We start from the raw sequence: 25,829 nt of genomic DNA on the forward strand, positions 1-25,829 counted from the left end.
AAAATGTATTCACTGTAAAACAGTAACTCAGCGAGTGATAATTAACTTTACCCATCACAACGGCTTCAATAGTGAATATCATGTACTGCTTCCTCCATGCCGGCGTTATGCTACTAGTGTCATGTGTTTAGGTTGGCTGTGAAATATGGACTATTATTCTATAATTCTCTGGGTCTGCATCTTATCTGAGGCTCCAAGCTAGTGTTAGCTAGCTGGATGCTGTCACCAATCACAGTAGGGATGAGTGATGCTAACATAGATACTCACCTGAGCTGATAACATTACTTTAGCATACAGCTCCCGGTAATGTTAGATATTGGTCTTATGGTCTGCACTTATATAACGCTTTTTTAACCTTAGTGGCTCCAAAGTGCTTTACACTGGTTATCATTCACCCATTCACACACACACACACACACACTCACACACCAGTGGTAGCAGATATTCCCATGACCTTTTTGCAGGTTAACAATAACATAGCATTACAGCTATTCACCATGATGTAATACAGAGAGTGGGTTAACGTTAACTACATTTAGCAAGCATTTTGGAGAAGGCAAGCTGTAGTAATTAGCATTAAGAGGATCGGTTAGAGCTGTGTTTCTTCATGTATTAGATGAATGTTAATGCTGGTTAACAGGTGCAGATATGTTAGTATCTGTTGAGGTCAAAAGTTCTTCACAAGGTTAATGTGACAAAAAGAGAGGTTGAGGTTTAGGTTGTAATGCTTTCCACGATCTCGGTAATGTTGGTTGACTTAATTAGGTTGTGCGAATAAATGTTCGCAAGTTAGCTAGATTTTCCTGGTGAGGCTATAGCACCATTTCATTCTTTAGGTCAGTGGAGGACACTTTTCCAAAATTACACAGTTTGGGATTCTGTAACACATTTCCACAGTTGAAGACACTTTTCCATATTTTGTAGCTAATCAATTTTAATAACTAACCAACACTCTTTTTGCTTTTCAAATGGAAGGGATTGGGACTCTCGTCTTCCCAGATGGCAGGGAGATTGGTCAGAAGATAAATCAACTCCAATTCTTATATCTGTTAAATATTTTTATGAATTCAATAAATGTCACCTGTATTTCATTAAATTTTTTGTTTATTTTGTGAGCATTTCTGGGAGTGAAAAAGGAACAGATGAATGGGTTATAAGTCTTATTCCTAAATTAATGGTACCTTTAATGGTATTGTTTGTACTTAATTTAGACCCAGTTAAAAGGGTCCGTGTTGTTACCGACATACTGAAATATTCCATGTGAATGTGGTGGGTGTGGTGAATGTGGAGCCTTTTGTCCCTTCACAGGTATATAAGAGAAGCCTCAGTAGACTTGTTATTCTACAGACATAAGACAGACTGCAAACTTTCCAGTGTATTTACAGCATTGGTAAGCACAAATACCATTTTTTAATGTAGTGACTCCAACAAGCCCTCTTAAACTGCACTGTACATTTGTTTGTGTATGTGTTTTCCCAGGAGCTTTCGATTCTAACTTACAGGCAACATGAAGCTTTTGGTAAGTCTCATTTTTTCACTTCCACATTAACACATTGTTTGTCTTTTATATATACCTGAGACTACTGATGCATTTTTTTTTAAAAGCATAGGTCTGTTACACCAAATATCCACTTTGTTTAGTGTTTTACTGTTCACTGCTCTTTATAGTAGATTTTTTTATGTAGAAATGTTTAATTTCAATATATTTCATGGCATCTTTCCAGCATTTCTTTACATGTGCTTTTGCACAGTACTGTATATTACTGGTCCTAAAATGTAATGTTTTAATGGTGTGTTTACTCACTTTACTAACTGAATAATGTCATTGGATTTTGTCATAGATCTTTGGTGTGATTCTGATTGCTACACATACTGGTAAGCAAGATGAAGAGTACATAATTAGTCTCATCAACTGAACCTGAAATGATTTATTTTTTTTTTCTACTTTCATCTAATTTTCTATTTTTACTTTTATTTCTCAAGGAGCCCAAGATCTGGAAAAAAGGCGTAAGTTTTACAAGATGGCATGACATCACAATGTCTGTTACATATATGCAGGGAGTAAAGCGCTTTCACATACTGCATATATGGAATATTATGCATGCGACTATTACCTGAAAAAGACTTGAAGGCTTTCTTTTTATTGACTTCCTCTAGCAGCAGTTTGTTACACTCAGTGGTTTGACCGGGACAATCCCACTGGGAATGGAGATTATGAAACCTTGAAAGACTTGAGAGCAGAGTATCCAAAAAAGATCTGTTCCAAACCTCTGACCATTCAGGCTGCAACACTCACTGGAGTTCCTGCAGAAAGCATTGGACAAGTGTTTCAAGTGTAAGTCTAGAATGCATTGTGCAGTAGATCTTCACCAATGTGAATAAATTAAGAAATAAAACACAACAGACATGCTGGATACTATATATATATATATATATATATATATATATATATATATATATATATATATATATATATATATATATATATAGTTACGGAAAAAAGTCTTTGATCCCCTGCTGATTTTGTGCGTTTGCCCACTGACAAAGAAATGATCAGTCTATAATTTTAATGGTAGGTTTATTTGAACAGTGAGAGACAGAATAACAACAAGAAAATCCAGAAAAACGCATGTCAAAAATGTTATAAATTGATTTGCATTTTAATGAGTATTTGAAATAAGTATTTGACCCCCTCTCAATCAGAAAGATTTCTGGCTCCCAGGTGTCTTTTATACAGCTAATGAGCTGAGATTAGGAGCACACTCTTAAAGGGAATGCTCCTAATCTCAGTTTGTTAACTGTTAACAATTGAGATACAGCTGTTAAGCCCTCTGTATTGAAGAATTTCCTATTAGAAAATCTAAAGTCCCTGTGTAAGTTATTACTATAGAAATATAGTATTAGGACCTTGGAGCTGGAACTATTAAAAACGTTGCTGTTATATAAAAAACCAAACAATTAAACACCTTCTAAATCATAAAATTTTCATATTAAAATATTTTGAAAAGTGATTTATTTGATTCATTAGTTTGGACTTCCCCCATCTTTCTATGTCTCCATCAGGTATGACACAGTTCTTGGATTTGCCTGTGTCAATTCTCAACAAAAGAATGACGAATGCTGCTTGGACTATAAGGTGCGCTTTGGATGCCCATGCCCTTGGCCCCCAATCAAGCCTGAAGTGGAGTAGATCCCAGCCTAGAACGTTTACTTAGATACTGCACACATGCATGCTTGTTTCTTCAGCCATTTTATTAAACAATTTAAAAGGCTGTTTTTCTTTTAAAAATGTCTAAAATGTCACTGAGTATATCTTGTTTTTGAGATGATTAACTTTTTCACTTGTATTCTTAGACAATTGGTGATTAGGTTATTGACTGTAGCATGTCCTTTGTATGCTTTTCTCATTACGAATTAAAGAATGCAAACATATGGGATTTAAATCATACTTTATCTAGCCAGTTACTTTTCAAAACTATAGTTTAATTAATAGAAGTGTCAGTGTTTTCAAATTTTTTTCTGGTTTTGACAAGTATTGTGTGTGTGTGTGTGTGTGTGTGTGTGTGTGGCAGGGCAAATTATGTTTTTATATGTTTTTATATCTTGCTACAACAGTGGCAAGACAACTAGAAGTTAAAATAATGAGAGAAAGCAACTTTGAAAGGGAACACATCCTATTCTGTGTGAACAGATATTGGGATTATAAATCGTTACTCGTCCACATTATATACCTTAAAATCAAACAGTACTAGGTGTGTTGAAAGGATGTTCAGTATCAGCATCATAGTAAATGGTCTGCACTTATATAGTGCTTTTATCTAAAGTGCTTTACACTGTGTCTCATTCACCCATTTTTTAAATTTATGCACATTCTATTTAAAAAGCAATAAAATACACCAAGACCCCAAATAATGCCCTGTCTGTGTTTTTTTTCTTGAAAACAATTCACGCCCCCTTCCGATCCCTCCACGCCCCCCAGGTTGAGAAGCACTGCACTAGACACACAGACTACCTTATTCATGACTGAAAGTTGGTGTCAGGTTCAGGACCTCAGCACAGAATGAGATGGTATCCCACAGGCATATGGTAGCAACAAGATTTAAAGGAGTTTGCATGTTGTCCCCGTGCTGTGCTGGTTTCCTTCGGGTACTCCGGTTTCCTCCCCCAGTCCAAAGACATGCATGGTAGGTTGATTGGCGTGTCTAAAATGTCTGTAGAGTATGAATGGGTGTGTGAGTGTGTGTGTTTGTGTGCCCTGTTAAGGGGTTGGCACCCTGTCCAGAGTGTACCCCACCTTGTGCCCGATGCTCCCTGGAATAGGGTCCAGATTCCCTGTGACCCTGAAAAGGATAAGCGCTATAGAAGATGGATGGAAATATATATAGATATTATTTGCATGGTTCTATTGTGGCACTATTTTAATTGATTTTTATTTTGTGGGAAGTTTGGAAATGTGTTTAAGAATTATGCAGTTAGTGTAATTTTATTCAAGTCTTTGTTTGTGTCAGTGTGTAAGCATCTATGTGTATGTATTACACATACAATTAACGTATTTTATTTTTACAATTACACAGTTAATACAAATCCCTTGTATTAACCTTTTCAGGAAACAAACACATCTGTCAGTAATTTAATATTGGACCTGATTTCTGCAGATAACTCAATTTGAAAGATTTTACATTGGTGCAAGTAAAACTGCCCTGTGAAAAAAAGACAGGTTTTCATTACATTTTTAATTAAAAAAGAAAAAAGAAAACTACCTTTAATCTGCTTTTTCTATGAAAATCATTACCAAAAATAAAATAATCACTAATGAAGAAATTTAGATAAAGACATATCTTATATTGGTGATGTCTTATTAAATTCATTTATGTCTTATTGAATTTCTTTTATAACAGTGCTAGATAAAACAAACTGGAATTTCTAACGGCTGCAGTTAATTCTTTTATTTAATGGAAATAAAAATTCCCATTATTTAACAAAACAAATCAATTAATGCAGATGCCTGAAATGTACACATTATATTTTATACAGATGAAATATGAATGATTAATGGATTTTAACATCTCGGCTAGTGATGGTCATAAAGGGACCATGGGTGATGTCCTTCTTAGTGGTTGCAGAAGTCGGTACTGCAGCAGGTAGCAGTGGTAGCGGGAGCCTGCTGTTGCTCCCTACAGAGGTACTCACTCATGCATCCTTTCATAGAAAATCTTGCTGTTGGAAGACAAATAAAATTGTTATAAATAAAAATTTGGTGTTTTTATTCCCACAACTCAAGTAGCAGAGTGCCCATGCATCCTAGGATGGCTGCATGAATCAGTGGGTTATTAAAAAGACCTGGGTGTTTAAAACATTGAGATATATATTTGCAGGTTCATATTTTATAAGTCATATTTTTCTTCGATTGAGAATATTATACTAAAAGTTCTTACGGGCATCTATGATGGCACAGACAGGATTTCGCAAAAGAGAGCCACATTTCTCTTGTCTACCTGAACAGCCTTTTCCAACACATCCATAACACCTCAAAGCCTCACCTGAAACAGACCAAATACAAGAGCAGCTGGAGGATTTTTGCATTTCAGTACTTAATAATACAAAAATATCTAATTAAAAAAAAAATCATAGACTATGAGTTTAATAATCTACTGTAATTTACAAAGAGTAAGACAACCTGAAAATCGCCTTCATTTCTTTATGATACCTAAAAAGAGAAAGAAACATAACTTTAAATCAGTAAACTCACCCCTCACATTAGTAGTTGTGAGGGAAATTACTCATTTTTACTTTGTAATAAGTTTGTTCTTGTTCTGTTTCATTCTCATGTGAGGATAACGCCTAAGAAGGCCATGTCATGTCACTGAGATCAGTACAGAATGTTTATCTGCTTACAGAGACACAAACATGTTCTTCTGTGCAAGGTTCGTCTAAACATCTTCCAAGATCCTAAAACAAAGTCTAAAACAAGATGCAGCAGAAAGCAGAAAGAGTGCATGACACACACACTTTTACACAAACTTGGTATTTAGCTGATCGTGGTGACGGGACTAAGTGCCTAAAGTGACGTGATTTCTATAGGCCCCACATAAGCCCGCAAAGTTCTTTAGTAGACTATTGCTGCAGATTGGACGACAGTTAGTATTTAAAAGCCTGTATGCCAAGATATTGGCCGCCTCTGAAAATCGTTCTGTATCGCCTTTTGTCATAAGAATCATTGCCAACAGGGCTACCCACACAACGTCACACGTCCCCTCGTCACGCTGACACATAATGATTATTCTATTAATTAAAATTGATAATTTGTAATTATACAGTAATTCTTCTTGTTTTGCTCATTTTGCCTTGTATTGTTTCTCTCGTTCTGAGCAGTCTCTCACACTCGTGGAAATCACTAATGACCAAACGCTGATGTTGACAAAGACTGATTACTATGCCTATGATGACCAACCTGACTCGTATCCTAAACCTGACTGGGTATCAGATTCTCACAGCGACACTGACGATGACGACCCATTGACATCCATTTCACACCTATTGTAAATATTCCTTTGACGATGACGATTCTCATTTCACCCTAAATGATCTTGCTTGACTACAGGATACTTTATATCTGCAAGAACAGCCTTAGCACCTTCATTATGTCCGTATCATGTTGAATTCAGTTGAACCGTGAAAGGATTCTGAAGTTCTGATGTATTCACAGCATTGTAATTTCTCTGTTAATTTTAGTTATCATATTTTGTAATTATAAAATGGGGGAAATGTGAGGGAAATTACTCATTTTTACTTGGTAATAAGTTTGTTCTTGTTCTCTTTCATTCTCATGTGAGGATAACGCCTAAGAAGGCCATGTCATGTCACTGAGATCAGTACAGAATGTTTATCTGCTTACAGAGACACAAACATGTTCTTCTGTTCAAGGTCCGTCTAAACATCTTCCAAGATCCTAAAAGAAAGCCTATTTGAACTGCCTCAAATTGCTTCTTATCGGTACACAGAATTATGTCATGCTCTGCGTTTCATATACAGTATCTCACAAAAGTGAATACACTCCTCACATTTTTGTCAATATTTGATTATTTCTTTTCATGTGACAACACTGAAGAAATGACACTTTGCTACAATGTAAAGTAGTGAGTGTACAGCTTGTATAACAGTGTACATTTCCTGTCCCCTCAAAATAACTCAACACACAGCCATTAATGTCTAAACCGCTGGCAACAAAAGTGAGGACACCCCTAAGTGAAAATGTCCAAATTGGGCCCAATTAGCTATTTTCCCTCCCCGGGTGTCATACTGCTCACTGGAAGTTGAACATGGCCCCTAATGGCAAAGAACTCTCTGAGGATCTGAAAAAATGAATTGTTGCTCTACATAAAGATGGCCTAGGCTATAAGAAGATTGAAAAGACCCTGACACTGACCTGCAGCACGGTGGCCAAGAACATACAGTGGTTTAACAGGACAGGTTCCACTCAGAACAGGCCTCACCATGGTCGACCAAAGAAGTTGAGTGCACCTGCTCAGCATCATATCCAGAGGTTGTCTTTGGGAAATAGATGTATGAGTGGTCCCTAAGTAATTATACCCCCATCTGTGCAAATTAATATCAGCTGGGTTAGTAAATTGATGGTCTATAAAAAGGCTTTTCATTACCAAGATTTCACATGAAACATATCATGATGGGTAAAATGCAAAGAGCTCTCCCAAGACCTTCACAACCTAATTGTTGTGAAACATATTGATGGAATCGGATACAGACGTATTTCAAAACTTCTGAATCTTACAGTAAGCACCATTGGGGCCATTAAACGCAAGTGGAAGCAACATCACTCCATCATCAATCGGCCACGCACAGGAGCTCCTTGCAAGATTTCTGACCAGGGAGTCAGAAGAATAGTCAGAAGAGTAGCCCAAGAACCAAGGACTACTCAGAAAGAGCTCCAGAAACACTTGAAGGCAGCAGGTGCCATTCTCACAGAGAAAACAATAGTCAATGCACTCCACTACTCACGCTCACCCCACAAGACCCCATTACTAAAGAAAAGGCATGTTGAAGCTCGTATAAAGTTTGCTACAACTCATGTGGACAAGCCTATGAAATACTGGGAGTGTAGTCTGGTCAGACGAGAGCAAAATTGAACTTTTTGGTTGTCATACTACACACCATGTTTGGAGAAGAAATGGCACTGCACATCACCCTAAAAACATTATGCCAACAGTGAAGTTTGGAGGTGGAAGCATCATGGTGTGTGGCTGTTTTTCAGTGCATGGTCCTGGCAGACTGCATATAATTGAAGTAACAATGAATGGAGCCCTTTACTGGGAGATTCATGAGAAGAATCTGCTGCCATCCACCAGGATGATGAAGATGAGATGTGGGTGGACCTTCCAGCAAGACAACGATCCAAAGCATACAGCAAAGGAAACTCTCAATTGGTTTCAGAGAAAAACAATCAAGGCATTGGAATGGCCCAGTCAGTCACATGACTTGAATCAAATTGAACAAGATTCAAAGACAATATGTGTAGAAGAACGGCCAAAATCACACCTGAATACTGCGGCCGATTAATTTCTTCAAACAGGAAGCATCTTGAAGCTGTCATTACAAACAAAGGCTTCTCATTAAGTATTAAATAAATTTCAATTCAATACTTTTTTCCTGTGTCATTCCTCTTTATTGCACATAACTTCATTTATGGACTTCAATGTTTGGATTTCTTTATATGTGTGGATTTCTTGAGCTAATACTGATGTCTGGTGAAAATTTCATGTAAATAGCTTCATTGGAAATATATTTACTGGAAAAAAAATGTTGACGAGTTCAGTACTTATTGTAAGTTGGCATTCATCAATATTTAGCGTTAATTCTGCTGAAAATGCCTGGCCGAGTTTGTGATATTTAGGCAGAGAGTTCTCGAAAATGTATTCACTGTAAAACAGTAACTCAGCGAGTGATAATTAACTTTACCCATCACAACGGCTTCAATAGTGAATATCATGTACTGCTTCCTCCATGCCGGCGTTATGCTACTAGTGTCATGTGTTTAGGTTGGCTGTGAAATATGGACTATTATTCTATAATTCTCTGGGTCTGCATCTTATCTGAGGCTCCAAGCTAGCGTTAGCTAGCTGGATGCTGTCACCAATTACAGTAGGGATGAGTGATGCTAACATACATACTCACCTGAGCTGATAACATTACTTTAGCATACAGCTCCCGGTAATGTTAGATATTGGTCTTATGGTCTGCACTTATATAACGCTTTTTTAACCTTAGTGGCTCCAAAGTGCTTTACACTGGTTCTCATTCACCCATTCACACACACACACTCACACACCAGTGGTAGCAGATATTCCCATGACCTTTTTGCAGGTTAACAATAACATAGCATTACAGCTATTCACCATGATGTAATACAGAGAGTGGGTTAACGTTAACTACATTTAGCAAGCATTTTGGAGAAGGCAAGCTGTAGTAATTAGCATTAAGAGGATCGGTTAGAGCCGTGTTTCTTCATGTATTGGATGAATGTTAATGCTGGTTAACAGGTGCAGATATGTTAGTATCTGTTGAGGTCAAAAGTTCTTCACAAGGTTAATGTGACAAAAGGAGAGGTTGAGGTTTAGGTTGTAATGCTTTCCATGTAATGTTGGTTGACTTAATTACAGTGAAGGAAAAAAGTATTTGATCCCCTGCTGATTTTGTACGTTTGTCCACTGACAAAGAAATGAGCAGTCTATAATTTTAATGGTAGATTTATTTGAACAGTGAGAGACAGAATAACAACAAAAAAATCTAGAAAAACGCACGTCAAAAATGTTATAAATTGATTTGCATTTTAATGAGGGAAATAAGTATTTGACCCCTCTGCAAAACATGACTTAGTACTTGGTGGAAAAACCCTTGTTGGCAATCACAGAGGTCAGACGTTTCTTGTAGTTGGCCACCAGGTTTGCACACATCTCAGGAGGGATTTTGTCCCACTCCTCTTTGCAGATCTTCTCCAAATCATTAAGGTTTCGAGGCTGACGTTTGGCAACTCGAACCTTCAGCTCTCTCCACAGATTTTCTATGGGATTTAGGTCTGGAGACTGCCTAGGTCACTCCAGGACCTTAATGTGCTTCTTCTTGAGCCACTCCTTTGTTGCCTTGGCCGTGTGTTTTGGGTCATTGTCATGCTGGAATATCCATCCACGAACCATTTTCAAAGCCCTGTCTGAGGGAAGGAGGTTTTCATCCAAGATTTGACGGTACATGGCCCCGTCCATCGTCCCTTTGATGCGGTGAAGTTGTCCTGTCCCCTTAGCAGAAAAAAACCCCCAAAGCATAATGTTTCCACCTCCACGTTTGACGGTGGGGATGGTGTTCCAGGGGTCATAGGCAGCATTCCTCCTCCTCCAAACACGGCGAGTTAAGTTGATGCCAAAGAGCACCATTTTGGTCTCATCTGACCTCAACACTTTCACCCAGTTGTCCTCTGAATCATTCAGATGTTCATTGGCAAACTTCAGACGGGCATGTATATGTGATTTCTTGAGCAGCGGACCTTGCGCGCGCTGCAGGATTTCAGTCCTTCACGGCATAGTGTGTTACCAATTGTTTTCTTGGTGACTATGGTCCCAACTGCCTTGAGATCATTGACAAGATTCTCCCGTGTAGTTCTGGGCTGATTCCTCACTGTTCTCATGATCAATGCAACTCCACGAGGTGAGATCTTGCATGAAGCCCCAGGCCAAGGGAGATTGACAGTTCTTTTGTGTTTCTTCCATTTGCGAATAATCGCACCAACTGTTGTCCCCTCCTCACCAAGCTGCTTGGCAATGGTCTTGTAGCCCATTCCAGACTTGTGTAGGTCTACAATCTTGTCCCTGACATCCTTGGAGAGCTCTTTGGTCTTGGCCATGGTGGAGAGTTTGGAATCTGATTGATTGATTGCTTCTGTGGACAGGTGTCTTTTATACAGGTAACAAACTGATATTAGGAGCACTCCCTTTAAGAGTGTGCTCCTAATCTCAGCTCGTTACCTGTATAAAAGACACCTGGGAGCCAGAAATCTTTCTGATTGAGAAGGGGTCAAATACTTTTTTCCATTTTTTCTCATTAAAATGCAAATTAATTTATAAAATTTTTGACATGCGTTTTTCTGGATTTTTTTGTTGTTATTCTGTCTCTCACTGTTCAAATACAACTACCATTAAAATTATAGACTGATCATTTCTTTGTCAGTGGGCAAACGTACAAAATCAGCAGGGGATCAAATACTTTTTTCCCTCACTGTAGGTTGTGCGAATAAAAGTTCGCAAGTTAGCTAGATTTTCCTGGTGAGGCTATAGCACCATTTCATTCTTTAGATCAGTGGAGGTCACTTTTCCAAAATTACACAGTTTGGGATTCTGTAACACATTTCCACAGTTGAAGACACTTTTCCATATTTTGTAGCTAATCAATTTTAATAACTAACCAACACTCTTTTTGCTTTTCAAATGGAAGGGATTGGGACTCTTGTCTTCCCAGATGGCAGGGAGATTGGTAAGAAGATAAATCAACTCCAATTCTCATATCTGTTAAATATTTTTATGAATTCAATAAATGTCACCTGTATTTCATTAAATTTTTTGTTTATTTTGTGATCATTTCTGGGAGTGAAAAAGGAACAGATGAATGGGTTATAAGTCTTATTACTAAATTAATGGTACCTTTATGGTACTGTTTGTACTAATTTAGACCCAGTAAAAAGGGTCCGTGTTGTTACCGACATACTGAAATATTCCATGTGAATGTGGTGGGTGTGGTGAATGTGGAGCCGTTTGTCCCTTCACAGGTATATAAGAGAAGCTCAGTAGACTTGTTATTCTACAGACATTAGACAGACTGCAAACTTTTCAGTCTATTTACAGCATTGGTAAGCACAAATACCATTTTTTAATGTAATGACTCCAACAAGCCCTCTTAAATTGCACTGTACATTTGTTTGTGTATGTGTTTTCCCAGGAGCTTTCGATTCTAACTTACAGGCAACATGAAGCTTTTGGTAAGTCTCATTTTTTCACTTCCACATTAACACATTGTTTGTCTTTTATATATACCTGAGACTACAGATGCATTTTTTATTTAAAGCATAGGTCTGTTGCACCAAATATCCACTTTATTTATTTTATTACTGTTCACTGCTGTTTATAGTAGATTTTTTTTATGTAGAAATGTTTAATTTCAATATATTTCATGGCATCTTTCCAGCATTTCTTTACATGTGCTTTTGCACAGTACTGTATATTACTGGTCCTAAAATGTAATGTTTTAATGGTGTGTTTACTCACTTTACTAACTGAATAATGTCATTGGATTTTGTCATAGATCTTTGGTGTGATTCTGATTGCTACACATACTGGTAAGCAAGATGAAGAGTACATAATTAGTCTCATCAACTGAATCTGAAATGATTTATTTTTTTTTCTACTTTCATCTAATTTTCTATTTTTACTTTTATTTCTCAAGGAGCCCAAGATCTGGAAAAAAGGCGTAAGTTTTACAAGATGGCATGACATCACAATGTCTGTTACATATATGCAGGGAGTAAAGCGCTTTCACATACTGCATATATGGAATATTATGCATGCGACTATTACCTGAAAAAGACTTGAAGGCTTTCTTTTTATTGACTTCCTCTAGCAGCTGTTTGTTACACTCAGTGGTTTGACCGGGACAATCCCACTGGGAATGGAGATTATGAAACCTTGAAAGACTTGAGAGCAGAGTATCCAAAAAAGATCTGTTCCAAACCTCTGACCATTCAGGCTGCAACACTCACTGGAGTTCCTGCAGAAAGCATTGGACAAGTGTTTCAAGTGTAAGTCTAGAATGCATTGTGCAGTAGATCTTCACCAATGTGAATAAATTAAGAAATAAAACACAACAGACATGCTGGATACTATATATATATATATATATATATATATATATATATATATATATATATATATATATATATATATATATATATATATATATATATATATTATGCACACACGTACACACACACACACACACACACACACACACACACACAGTATACAGTATACAACAAGGTCATTTGATGCAGTTAAATGTGAAGTGGCATTATTGTTACCACCCAAAGCTAATTCTTTTCCAATAACAGCATGTCCCAAAGTGTTTTGGTCCTCTAATGCCACATAAATTTACGTATATTTTTTTTATTGCGTTTTTAGTTAGTTAGTTAATTCCTGCTGTCACTTACAATAGCAATAAACTGTCAGTGTCTCTTCTGCCTCTCTTTTTGTCAAAATTAAAGACAACAACAACAACAAAAACGCTTCTTGTGATATAATTGAGATACAGCTGTTAAGCCCTCTGTATTGAAGACTTTCCTGTTAGAAAATCTAAGGTTAGAGATTTACGCCTGACTGTAACAAATGATGACACTGCAGACTCTGCTATATAAAGTCTCCTCACAGAAAATCTCTCCATACCAACAATTTAAAAAAAAATCTGTTTATGTAGGGAGTCCACCATACAAGTCCCTGTGTAAGTTGTTACTATAGAAATAATAATGTATTAGGACCTTGGAGCTGGAACTATTAAAAACGTTGCTGTTATATAAAAAACCAAACAATTAAACACCTTCTAAATCATAAAATTTTCATATTAAAATATTTTGAAAAGTGATTTATTTGATTCATTAGTTTGGACTTCCCCCATCTTTCTATGTCTCCATCAGGTATGACACAGTTCTTGGATTTGCCTGTGTCAATTCTCAACAAAAGAATGACGAATGCTGCTTGGACTATAAGGTGCGTTTTGGATGCCCATGCCCTTGGCCCCCAATCAAGCCTGAAGTGGAGTAGATCCCAGCCTAGAACGTTTACTTAGATACTGCACACATGCATGCTTGTTTCTTCAGCCATTTTATTAAACAATTTAAAAGGCTGTTTTTCTTTTAAAAATGTCTAAAATGTCACTGAGTATATCTTGTTTTTGAGATGATTAACTTTTTCACTTGTATTCTTAGACACTTGGTGATTAGGTTATTGACTGTAGCATGTCCTTTGTATGCTTTTCTCATTACGAATTAAAGAATGCAAACATATGGGATTTAAATCATACTTTATCTAGCCAGTTACTTTTCAAAACTATAGTTTAATTAATAGAAGTGTCAGTGTTTTCAAATTTTTTTCTGGTTTTGACAAGTATTGTGTGTGTGTGTGTGTGTGTGTGTGTGTGTGGCAGGGCAAATTATGTTTTTATATGTTTTTATATCTTGCTACAGCAGTGGCAAGACAACTAGAAGTTAAAATAATGAGAGAAAGCAACTTTGAAAGGGAACACATCCTATTCTGTGTGAACAGATATTGGGATTATAAATCGTTACTCGTCCACATTATATACCTTAAAATCAAACAGTACTAGGTGTGTTGAAAGGATGTTCAGTATCAGCATCATAGTAAATGGTCTGCACTTATATAGTGCTTTTATCTAAAGTGCTTTACACTGTGTCTCATTCACCCATTTTTTAAATTTATGCACATTCTATTTTAAAAGCAATAAAATACACCAAGACCCCAAATAATGCCCTGTCTGTGTTTTTTTTCTTGAAAACAATTCGCGCCCCCTTCCGATCCCTCCACGCCCCCCTCCGATCCCTCCACGCCCCCCTCCGATCCCTCCACGCCCCCCAGGTTGAGAAGCACTGCACTAGACACACAGACTACCTTATTCATGACTGAAAGTTGGTGTCAGGTTCAGGACCTCAGCACAGAATGAGATGGTATCCCACAGGCATATGGTAGCAACAAGATTTAAAGGTAGCCTGTTCGCCTCACAACTCCAGGGTCGGGGTTCGATTCCCACCGTGGCCCTGTGCGTGCGGAGTTTGCATGTTCTCCCCGTGCTGTGGGGGTTTCCTCCGGGTACTCCGGTTTCCTCCCCCAGTCCAAACACATGCATGGTAGGTTGATTAGCATGTGCAAAGTATCTGTAGAGTATGAATGGGTGTGAGTGTGTGTGTGCCCTGCGATGGTTCGGCACCCTGTCCAGAGTGTACCCCACCTTGTGCCTGATGCTCCCTGGGATAGGCTCCAGATTCCCTGTGAACCTGAAAAGGATAAGCGGTATAGAAGATGGATGGATATATATAGATATTATTTGCATGTTTGTTATTGTGGCACTATTTTAATTGATTTTTATTTTGTGGGAGGTTTGGAGATGTGTTTAAGAATTATGCAGTTAGTGTAATTTTATTCAAGTCTTTGTTTGTGTCAATGTGTAAGCATCTATGTGTATGTATTTATGTATTTATATTTATATTTGTATTTATATATATATATATATATATATATATATATATATATATATATATATATATATATATATATATATATATATATATATATATATGTATGATACCAGTGTCAAAGACAAATTTCCGCTCTGTGACAAACAGAGGGACAATAAAGTTGAACTAAACTATTGGTGATGTCTTATTCAATTATTTTATGTCTTATTAAATTTCTTTTATACTAGGGCTAGAAATAAACATACTGGAATTTTTTAAAGCTGCAGTTTATTATTTTTTTAATTGAATAAAAATTCCCACTATTTAACAAATCAGTTAATGCACATGCCTGAAATGTACAGATTATATTTTATACAGACGAAATATAAATGAGTACTGGATTTTAACTTCTTGGCTAGTGATGGTCATAAAGGCTGATGTCCATGGGTGATGTCCTTCTTAGCGGTTGCAGAAGTCGGTACTGCAGCAGGTAGCAGTGGTACCGGGAGCCTGCTGTTGCTCCCTACAGATGTACTCACTCATGCATCCTTTCATAGAAAATCTTGCTGTTGGAAGACAAATAAAATTTTTATAAATAAAAATTTGGTGTTTTTATTCCCACAACTGAAGTAGCAGAGTGCCCATGCATCCTAGGATGGGTGCATGAATCAGTGGGTTATTAAAAAGACCTGGGTGTTTAAAACATTGAGATATATATTTGCAGGTACATATTTTATAAGTCATATTTTTCTTCGATTGAGAATATTATACTAAAAGTTCTTACGGGCATCTATGATGTCACAGACAGGATTTTGCAAAAGAGAGCCACATTTCTCTTGTCTACCTGAACAGCCTTTTCCAACACATCCATAACACCTCAAAGCCTCACCTGAAACAGACCAAATACAAGAGCAGCTGGAGGATTTTTTCATTTCAGTACTTAATAATACAAAAATATCTAATTAAAAAAAATTCATAGACTATGAGTTTAATAATCTACTGTAATTTACAAAGAGTAAGACAACCTGAAAATCGCCTTCATTTTTTTTTATGATACCTAAAAAGAGAAAGAAACATAACTTTAAATCAGTAAACTCACCTCTCACATTAGTAGTTGTGAGGGAAATTACTCATTTTTACTTTGTAATAAGTTTGTTCTTGTTCTGTTTCATTCTCATGTGAGGATAACGCCTAAGAAGGCCATGTCATGTCACTGAGATCAGTACAGAATGTTTATCTGCTTACAGAGACACAAACATGTTCTTCTGTGCAAGGTCCGTCTAAACATCTTCCAAGATCCTAAAACAAAGTCTAAAACAAGATGCAGCAGAAAGCAGAAAGAGTGCATGACACACACACTTTTACACAAACTTGGTATTTAGCTGATCGTGGTGACGGGACTAAGTGCCTAAAGTGACGTGATTTCTATAGGCCCCACATAAGCCCGCAAAGTTCTTTAGTAGACTATTGCTGCAGATTGGACGACAGTTAGTATTTAAAAGCCTGTATGCCAAGATATTGGCCGCCTCTGTAAATCGTTCTGTATCGCCTTTTGTCATAAGAATCATTGCCAACAGTGCTACCCACACAATGTCACACATTCCCTCGTCACGCTGACACATAATGATTATTCTATTAATTAAAATTGATAATTTGTAATTATACAGTAATTCTTCTTGTTTTGCTCATTTTGCCTTGTATTGTTTCTCTCGTTCTGAGCAGTCTCTCACACTCGTGGAAATCACTAATGACCAAACGCTGATGTTGACAAAGACTGATTACTATGCCTATGATGACCAACCTGACTCGTATCCTAAACCTGACTGGGTATCAGATTCTCACAGCGACACTGACGATGACGACCCATTGACATCCATTTCACACCTATTGTAAATATTCCTTTGACGATGACGATTCTCATTTCACCCTAAATGATCTTGCTTGACTACAGGATACTTTATATCTGCAAGAACATTCTGAAGTTCCGATTTATTCACAGCATTGTAATTTCTCTGTTAATTTTAGTTATCATATTTTGTAATTATAAAATGGGGGAAATGTGAGGGAAATTACTCATTTTTACTTGGTAATAAGTTTGTTCTTGTTCTGTTTCATTCTCATGTGAGGATAACGCCTAAGAAGGCCATGTCATGTCACTGAGATCAGTACAGAATGTTTATCTGCTTACAGAGACACAAACATGTTCTTCTGTTCAAGATCCGTCTAAACATCTTCCAAGATCCTAAAACAAAGCCTGTTTGAACTGCCTCAAATTGCTTCTTATCGGTACACAGAATTATGTCATGCTCTGTGTTTCATATACAATATCTCACAAAAGTGAGTACACCCCTCACATTTTTGTCAATATTTGATTATATCTTTTCATGTGACAACACTGAAGAAATGACACTTTGCTACAATGTAAAGTAGTGAGTGTACAGCTTGTGTAACAGTGTAAATTTGCTATTCCCTGGAAATAACTCAACACACAGCCATTAATGTCTAAACCACTGGCAACAAAAGTGAGGACACCCCTAAGTGAAAATGTCCAAATTGGGCCCAATTAGCTATTTTCCCTCCCCGGTGTCATACTGCTCACTGGAAGTTGAACATGGCCCCTAATGGCAAAGAACTCTCTGAGGATCTGAAAAAAAGAATTGTTGCTCTACATAAAGATGGCCTAGGCTATAAGAAGATTGCCAAGACCCTGACACTGAGCTGCAGCACGGTGGCCAAGACCATACAGTGGTTTAACTGGACAGGTTCCACTCAGAAAAGGCCTCGCCATGGTCGACCAAAGAAGTTGAGTGCACATGCTCAGCATCATATCCAGAGGTTGTCTTTGGGAAATAGACGTATGAGTGGTCCATAAGTAATTATACCCCCATCTGTGCAAATTAATATCAGCTGGGTTAGTAAATTGATGGTCTATAAAAAGGCTTTTCATTACCAAGATATCACATGAAACATATCATGATGGGTAAAATGCAAAGAGCTCTCCCAAGACCTTCACAACCTAATTGTTGTGAAACATATTGATGGAATCGGATACAGACGTATTTCAAAACTTCTGAATCTTACAGTAAGCACCATTGGGGCCATTAAACGCAAGTGGAAGCAACATCACTCCATCATCAATCGGCCACGCACAGGAGCTCCTCAAGATTTCTGACCAGGGAGTCAGAAGAATAGTCAGAAGAGTAGCCCAAGAGCCAAGGACCACTCAGAAAGAGCTCCAGAAACACTTGAAGGCAGCAGGTGCAATCGTCACAGAGAAAACAATAGGCAGTGAACTCCACTACTCACGCTCACCCCGCAAGACTCCATTACTAAAGAAAAGGCATGTTGAAGTTTGTTTAAAGTTTTCTACAACTCATGTGGACAAGCCTATGAAATACTGGGAGTGTAGTCTAGTCAGACGAGAGCAAAATTTAACTTTTTGGCTGTCGTACTAAACACCATGTTTGGAGATGAAATGGCACTGCACATCACCCTAAAAACACTATGCCAACAGTGAAGTTTGGAGGCGGAAGCATCATGGTGTGCGGCTGTTTTTCAGTGCATGGTCCTGGCAGACTTCATATAATTGAAGTAACAATGAATGGAGCCCTTTACTGGGAGATTCATGAGAAGAATCTGCTGCCATCCACCAGGATGATGAAGATGAGATGTGGGTGGACCTTCCAGCAAGACAACGATTCAAAGCATACAGCAAAGGAAACTCTCAATTGGTTTCAGAGAAAAACAATCAAGGCATTGGAATGGCCCAGTCAATCACATGACTTGAATCAAATTGAACAAGATTCAAAGACAATATGTGTAGAAGAACGACCAAAATCACACCTGAATACTGCGGCTGATTAATTTCTTCAAAGAGGAAGTGTCATGAAGCTGTCATTACAAACAAAGGCTTCTCATTAAGTATTAAATAAATTTCAATTCAAAACTTTTTTCCTGTGTCATTCCTCTTTATTGCACATAATTTCATTTATGGACTTCAATGTTTGGATTTCTTTATATGTTTGGATTTCTTGAGCTAATACTGATGTCTGGTGAAAATTTCATGTAAATAGCTTCATTGGAAATATATTTACTGGAAAAAAAATGTTGACGAGTTCAGTACTTATTGTAAGTTGTCATTCATCAATATTTAGCGTTAATGCTGCTGAAAATGCCTGGCCGAGTTTGTGATATTTAGGCAGGGATCTCTCGAAAATGTATTCACTGTAAAACAGTAACTCAGCGAGTGATAATTAACTTTACCCATCACAACGGCTTCAATAGTGAATATCATGTACTGCTTCCTCCATGTTGGAGTTACACTACTAGTGTCATGTGTTTAGGTTGGCTGTGAAATATGGACTATTATTCTATAATTCTCTGGGTCTGCATCTTATCTGAGGCTCCAAGCTAGGGTTAGCTAGCTGGAAGCTGTCACCAATTACAGTAGGGATGAGTGATGCTAACGTAGATACTCACCTGAGCTGATAACATTACTTTAGCATACAGCTCCCGGTAATGTTAGATATTGGTCTTATGGTCTGCACTTATATAACGCTTTTTTAACCTTAGTGGTTCCAAAGTGCTTTACACTGCTTCTCATTCACCCATTCACACACACACACTCACACACCAGTGGTAGCAGATATTTCCATGACCTTTTTGCAGGTTAACAATAACATAGCATTACAGCTATTCACCATGATGTAATACAGAGAGTGGGTTAACGTTAACTACATTTAGCAAGCATTTTGGAGAAGGCAAGCTGTAGTAATTAGCATTAAGAGGATCGGTTAGAGCCGTGTTTCTTCATGTATTGGATGAATTTTAGTGCTGGTTAACAGGTGCAGATATGTTAGTATCTGTTGAGGTCAAAAGTTCTTCACAAGGTTAATGTGACAAAAGGAGAGGTTGAGGTTTAGGTTGTAATGCTTTCCACGATCTCTGTAATGTTGGTTGACTTAATTAGGTTATGCGAATAAATGTTCGCAAGTAAGCTAGATTTTCCTGGTGAGGCTATAGCACCATTTCATTCTTTAGATCAGTGGAGGTCACTTTTCCAAAATTGCACAGTTTGGGATTCTGTAAGTTGAAGACACTTTTCCATATTTTGTAGCTAACCAATTTTAATAACTAACCAACACTCTTTTTGCTTTTCAAATGGAAGGGATTGGGACTCTTGTCTTCCCAGATGGCAGGGAGATTGGTAAGAAGATAAATCAACTCCAATTCTCATATCTGTTAAATATTTTTATGAATTCAATAAATGTCACCTGTAGTTCATGAAATTTTTTGTTTATTTTGTGAGCATTTCTGGGAGTGAAAAAGGAACAGATGAATGGGTTATAAGTCTTATTCCTAAATTAATGGTACCTTTAATGGTATTGTTTGTACTTAATTTAGACCCAGTAAAAAGGGTCCGTGTTGTTAATGACCTCTGAAATATTCCATGTGAATGTGGTGGGTGTGGTGAATGTGGAGCGTTTTGTCCCTTCACAGGTATATAAGAGAAGCCTCAGTAGACTTGTTATTCTACAGACATAAGACAGACTGCAAACTTTCCAGTCTATTTACAGCATTGGTAAGCACAAATACCATTTTTTTTTTTAAAAGTAGTGACTCCAACAAGCCCTCTTAAATTGCACTGTACATTTGTTTGTGTATGTGTTTTCCCAGGAGCTTTCGATTCTAACTTACAGGCAACATGAAGCTTTTGGTAAGTCTCATTTTTTCACTTCCACATTAACACATTGTTTGTCTTTTATATATACCTGAGACTACTGATGCATTTTTTTTTTTTTTTAAAAAGCAAAGGTCTGTTACACCAAATATCCACTTTGTTTAGTTTATTACTGTTCACTGCTGTTTATAGTAGATTTTTTTTATGTAGAAATGTTTAATTTCAATATATTTCATGACATCTTTCCAGCATTTCTTTACATGTGCTTTTGCACAGTACTGTATATTACTGGTCCTAAAATGTAATGTTTTAATGGTGTGTTTACTCAATTTACTAACTGAATAATGTCATTGGATTTTGTCATAGATCTTTGGTGTGATTCTGATTGCTACACATACTGGTAAGCAAGATGAAGAGTACGTAATTAGTCTCATCAACTGAACCTGAAATGATATTTAGTTTTTTCTACTTTTATCTACTTTTCTATTTTTATTTCTCAAGGAGCCCAAGATCTGGAAAAAAAGCGTAAGTTTTACAAGATGGCATGACATCACAATGTCTGTTACATATATGCAGGGAGTAAAGCGCTTTCACATACTGCATAAATGGAATATGATACATGCGATTATTACCTGAAAAAGACTTGAAGGCTTTCTTTTTATTGACTTCCTCTAGCAGCAGTTTGTTACACTCAGTGGTTTGACCGGGACAATCCCAATGGGAATGGAGATTATGAAACCATGAAAGACTTGAGAGCAGAGTATCCAAAAAAGATCTGCTCCAAACCTCTGACCATTCAGGCTGCAACACTCACTGGAGTTCCTGCAGAAAGCATTGGACAAGTGTTTCAAGTGTAAGTCTAGAATGCATTGTGCAGTAGATCTTCACCAATGTGAATAAATTAATAAATTACGAAATAAAACACAACAGACATGCTGGATACTATATATATATATATATATATATATATATATATATATATATATATATATATATATATATATATATATATATATAGTTACGGAAAAAAGTCTTTGATCCCCTGCTGATTTTGTGCGTTTGCCCACTGACAAAGAAATGATCAGTCTATAATTTTAATGGTAGGTTTATTTGAACAGTGAGAAACAGAATAACAACAAGAAAATCCAGAAAAACGCATGTCAAAAATGTTATAAATTGATTTGCATTTTAATGAGTATTTGAAATAAGTATTTGACCCCCTCTCTATCAGAAAGATTTCTGGCTCCCCGGTGTCTTTTATACAGGTAACGAGCTGAGATTAGGAGCACACTCTTAAAGGGAGTGCTCCTAATCTCAGCTTGTTAACTGTTAACAATTGAGATACAGCTGTTAAGCCCTCTGTATTGAAGAATTTCCTATTTGAAAATCTAAAGTTCTACAAGTCCCTGTGTAAGTTATTACTATAGAAATATAGTATTAGGACCTTGGAGCTGGAACTATTATAAACGTTGCTGTTATATAAAAAAACAAACAATTAAACACCTTCTAAATCATAAAATTTTCATATTAAAATATTTTGAAAAGTGATTTATTTGATTCATTAGTTTGGACTTCCCCCATCTTTCTCTGTCTCCATCAGGTATGACACAGTTCTTGGATTTGTCTGTGTCAATTCTCAACAAAAGAATGGAGAATGCTGCTTGGACTATAAGGTGCGCTTTGGATGCCCATGCCCTTGGCCCCCAACTCAAGCCTGAAGTGGATGTGATCCCAGCCTAGAACGTTTACTTAGATACTGCACACATGCATGCTTGTTTCTTCAGCCATTTTATTAAACAATTTAAAAGGCTGTTTTTCTTTTAAAAATGTCTAAAATGTCACTGAGTATATCTTGTTTTTGAGATGATTAACTTTTTCACTTGTATTCTTAGACACTTGGTGATTAGGTTATTGACTGTAGCATGTTCTTTGTATGCTTTTCTCATTACAAATTAAAGAATGCAAACATATGGGATTTAAATCATACTTTATCTAGCCAGTTACTTTTCAAAACTATAGTTTAATTAATAGAAGTGTCAGTGTTTTCAAATTTTTTTCTGGTTTTGACAAGTATTGTGTGTGTGTGTGTGTGTGTGGCAGGGCAAATTATGTTTTTATATGTTTTTATATCTTGCTACAACAGTGGCAAGACAACTAGAAGTTAAAATAATGAGAGAAACCAACTTTGAAAGGGAACACATCCTATTCTGTGTGAACAGATATTGGGATTATAAATCGTTACTCGTCCACATTATATACCTTAAAATCAAACAGTACTAGGTGTGTTGAAAGGATGTTCAGTATCAGCATCATAGTAAATGGTCTGCACTTATATAGTGCTTTTATCCAAAGTGCTTTACACTGTGTCTCATTCACTCATTTTTTTCATTTATGCACATTCTATTTTAAAAGCAATCAAATACACTGAGACCCCAAATAATGCCCTGTCCGTGTTTTTTTTCTTGAAAACAATTCGCGCCCCCTTCCGATCCCTCCACGCCCCCCAGGTTGAGAAGCACTGCGCTAGACACACAGACTACCCTATTCATGACTGAAAGTTGGTGTCAGGTTCAGGACCTCAGCACAGAATGAGATGGTATCCCACAGGCATATGGTAGCAACAAGATTTAAAGGTAGCCTGTTCGCCTCACAACTCCAGGGTCGGGGTTCGATTCCCACCGTGGCCCTGTGCGTGCGGAGTTTGCATGTTCTCCCCGTGCTGTGCTGGTTTCCTTCGGGTACTCCGGTTTCCTGCCCCAGTCCAAAGACATGCATGGTAGGTTGATTGGCGTGTCTAAAATGTCTGTAGAGTATGAATGGGAGTGTGTGTGTGTGATTGTGTGCCCTGTGATGGATTGGCACCCTGTCCAGAGTGTACCCCACCTTGTGCCCGATGCTCCCTGGAATAGGGTCCAGATTCCCTGTGACCCTGAAAAGGATAAGCAGTATAGAAGATGGATATATATATATATATATATATATATATATATATATATATATATATATATATATATATATATATATATATATATATATATATATATTGTTTGCATGGTTGGTATTGTGGCACTATTTTAATTGATTTTTATTTTGTGGGAAGTTTGGAAATGTGTTTAAGAATTATGCAGTTAGTGTAATTTTATTCAAGTCTTTGTTTGTGTCAGTGTGTAAGCATCTATGTGTATGTATTACACATACAATTAACGTACTTTATTTTTACAATTACACAGTTAATACAAATCCCTTGTATTAACCTTTTCAGGAAGCAAACACATCTGTCAGTAATTTAATATTGGACCTGATTTCTGCAGATAACTCAATTTGAAAGATTTTACATTGGTGCAAGTAAAACTGCCCTGTGAAAAAAAGACAGGTTTTCATTACATTTTTAATTAAAAAAGAAAAAAGAAAACTACCTTTAATCTGCTTTTTCTATGAAAATCATTACCACAAATAAAATAATCACTAATGAAGAAATTTAGATAAAGACATATCTTATATTGGTGATGTCTTATTAAATTAATTTATGTCTTATTGAATTTCTTTTATAACAGTGCTAGATAAAACAAACTGGAATTTCTAACGGCTGCAGTTAATTCTTTTATTTAATGGAAATAAAAATTCCCATTATTTAACAAAACAAATCAATTAATGCAGATGCCTGAAATGTACACATTATATTTTATACAGATGAAATATGAATGATTAATGGATTTTAACATCTCGGCTAGTGATGGTCATAAAGGGACCATGGGTGATGTCCTTCTTAGCGGTTGCAGAAGTCGGTACTGCAGCAGGTAGCAGTGGTACCGGGAGCCTGCTGTTGCTCCCTACAGATGTACTCACTCATGCATCCTTTCATAGAAAATCTTGCTGTTGGAAGACAAATAAAATTGTTATGAATAAAAAAGTGGTGTTTTTATTCCCACAACTGAATTAGCAGAGTGCCCATGCATCCTAGGATGGGTTCATGAATCAGTGGGTTATTAAAAAGACCTGGGTGTTTAAAACATTGAGATATATATTTGCAGGTTCATATTTTATAAGTCATATTTTTCTTTGATTGAGAATATTATACTAAAAGTTCTTACGGGCATCTATGATGGCACAGACAGGATTTTCCAAAAGAGAGCCACATTTCTCTTGTCTACCTGAACAGTCTTTTCCAACACATCCATAACACCTCAAAGCCTCACCTGAAACAGACCAAATACAAGAGCAGCTGGAGGATTTTTGCATTTCAGTACTTAATAATACAAAAATATGTAATTAGAAGAAAAATTCATAGACTATGAGTTTAATAACCTACTGTCTTATTTATGAAGAGTAAGACAACCAGACAACTGAAAATCACCTTCATTTTTTTTTATGATACCTAAAAAGAGAAAGAAACATAACTTTAAATCAGTAAACTCACCCCTCACATTAGTAGTAGTGAGGGAAATTACTCATTTTTACTTGGTAATAAGTTTGTTCTTGTTCTGTTTCATTCTCATGTGAGGATAACGCCTAAGAAGGCCATGTCATGTCACTGAGATCAGTACAGAATGTTTATCTGCTTACAGAGACACAAACATGTTCTTCTGTTCAAGGTCCGTCTAAACATCTTCCAAGATCCTAAAACAAAGCCTGTTTGAACTGCCTCAAATTGCTTCTTATCGGTACACAGAATTATGTCATGCTCTGCGTTTCATATACAGTATCTCACAAAAGTGAATACACAACTCACATTTTTGTCAATATTCGATTATTTCTTTTCATGTGACAACACTGAAGAAATGACACTTTGCTACAATGTAAAGTAGTGAGTGTACAGCTTGTATAACAGTGTACATTTCCTGTCCCCTCAAAATA

At 36.8% G+C, this 25,829-nt stretch overlaps 2 protein-coding genes and 2 long non-coding RNA genes across 6 annotated transcripts; 2 read left to right on the top strand and 2 right to left on the bottom strand.

Moving 5' to 3' along the window:
• The first annotated feature begins 1,318 nt into the window (after positions 1-1,318).
• LOC128632930 (cartilage intermediate layer protein 1) lies at positions 1,319-3,522 on the top strand. 3 transcript variants are annotated; one of them, XM_053681107.1, is made up of 6 exons: positions 1,319-1,390; positions 1,480-1,519; positions 1,842-1,875; positions 1,984-2,007; positions 2,164-2,335; positions 3,064-3,522. In XM_053681107.1, exons 2-6 carry the CDS (start codon positions 1,508-1,510, stop codon positions 3,188-3,190), a joined length of 369 nt encoding a protein of 122 aa, XP_053537082.1. In that variant the 5' UTR covers positions 1,319-1,390; positions 1,480-1,507; the 3' UTR covers positions 3,191-3,522. The 3 variants fall into 3 exon arrangements, with proteins under 3 accessions (XP_053537082.1, XP_053537081.1, XP_053537080.1); XM_053681106.1 differs by having other exon boundaries at positions 1,321-1,390; positions 2,161-2,335; positions 3,064-3,521; XM_053681105.1 differs by having other exon boundaries at positions 1,322-1,390; positions 2,158-2,335; positions 3,064-3,521.
• Positions 3,523-4,931: 1,409 nt separating this feature from the next.
• On the bottom strand, positions 4,932-5,784 carry LOC108276589 (uncharacterized). Its single transcript, XR_008396604.1, has 3 exons — positions 5,653-5,784; positions 5,436-5,540; positions 4,932-5,217 (listed from the first exon to the last, which is right to left on the bottom strand). It is a non-coding gene; the product is annotated as an uncharacterized LOC108276589 (long non-coding RNA).
• Positions 5,785-11,951: 6,167 nt separating this feature from the next.
• On the top strand, positions 11,952-23,015 carry LOC108276650 (uncharacterized). The gene is made up of 10 exons (XM_053680617.1): positions 11,952-12,037; positions 12,361-12,394; positions 12,502-12,525; positions 12,676-12,853; positions 13,742-13,864; positions 20,990-21,011; positions 21,342-21,375; positions 21,477-21,500; positions 21,654-21,828; positions 22,576-23,015. Exons 1-10 carry the CDS (start codon positions 12,026-12,028, stop codon positions 22,691-22,693), a joined length of 744 nt encoding a protein of 247 aa, XP_053536592.1. The 5' UTR covers positions 11,952-12,025; the 3' UTR covers positions 22,694-23,015.
• Positions 23,016-24,562: 1,547 nt separating this feature from the next.
• On the bottom strand, positions 24,563-25,278 carry LOC128632932 (uncharacterized). The gene is made up of 2 exons (XR_008396605.1): positions 25,067-25,278; positions 24,563-24,848 (listed from the first exon to the last, which is right to left on the bottom strand). It is a non-coding gene; the product is annotated as an uncharacterized LOC128632932 (long non-coding RNA).
• Positions 25,279-25,829: the final 551 nt, after the last annotated feature.

This window comes from Ictalurus punctatus, chromosome 6 (genome assembly GCF_001660625.3).
Source record: "Ictalurus punctatus breed USDA103 chromosome 6, Coco_2.0, whole genome shotgun sequence".
NCBI lineage: Eukaryota > Metazoa > Chordata > Actinopteri > Siluriformes > Ictaluridae > Ictalurus > Ictalurus punctatus.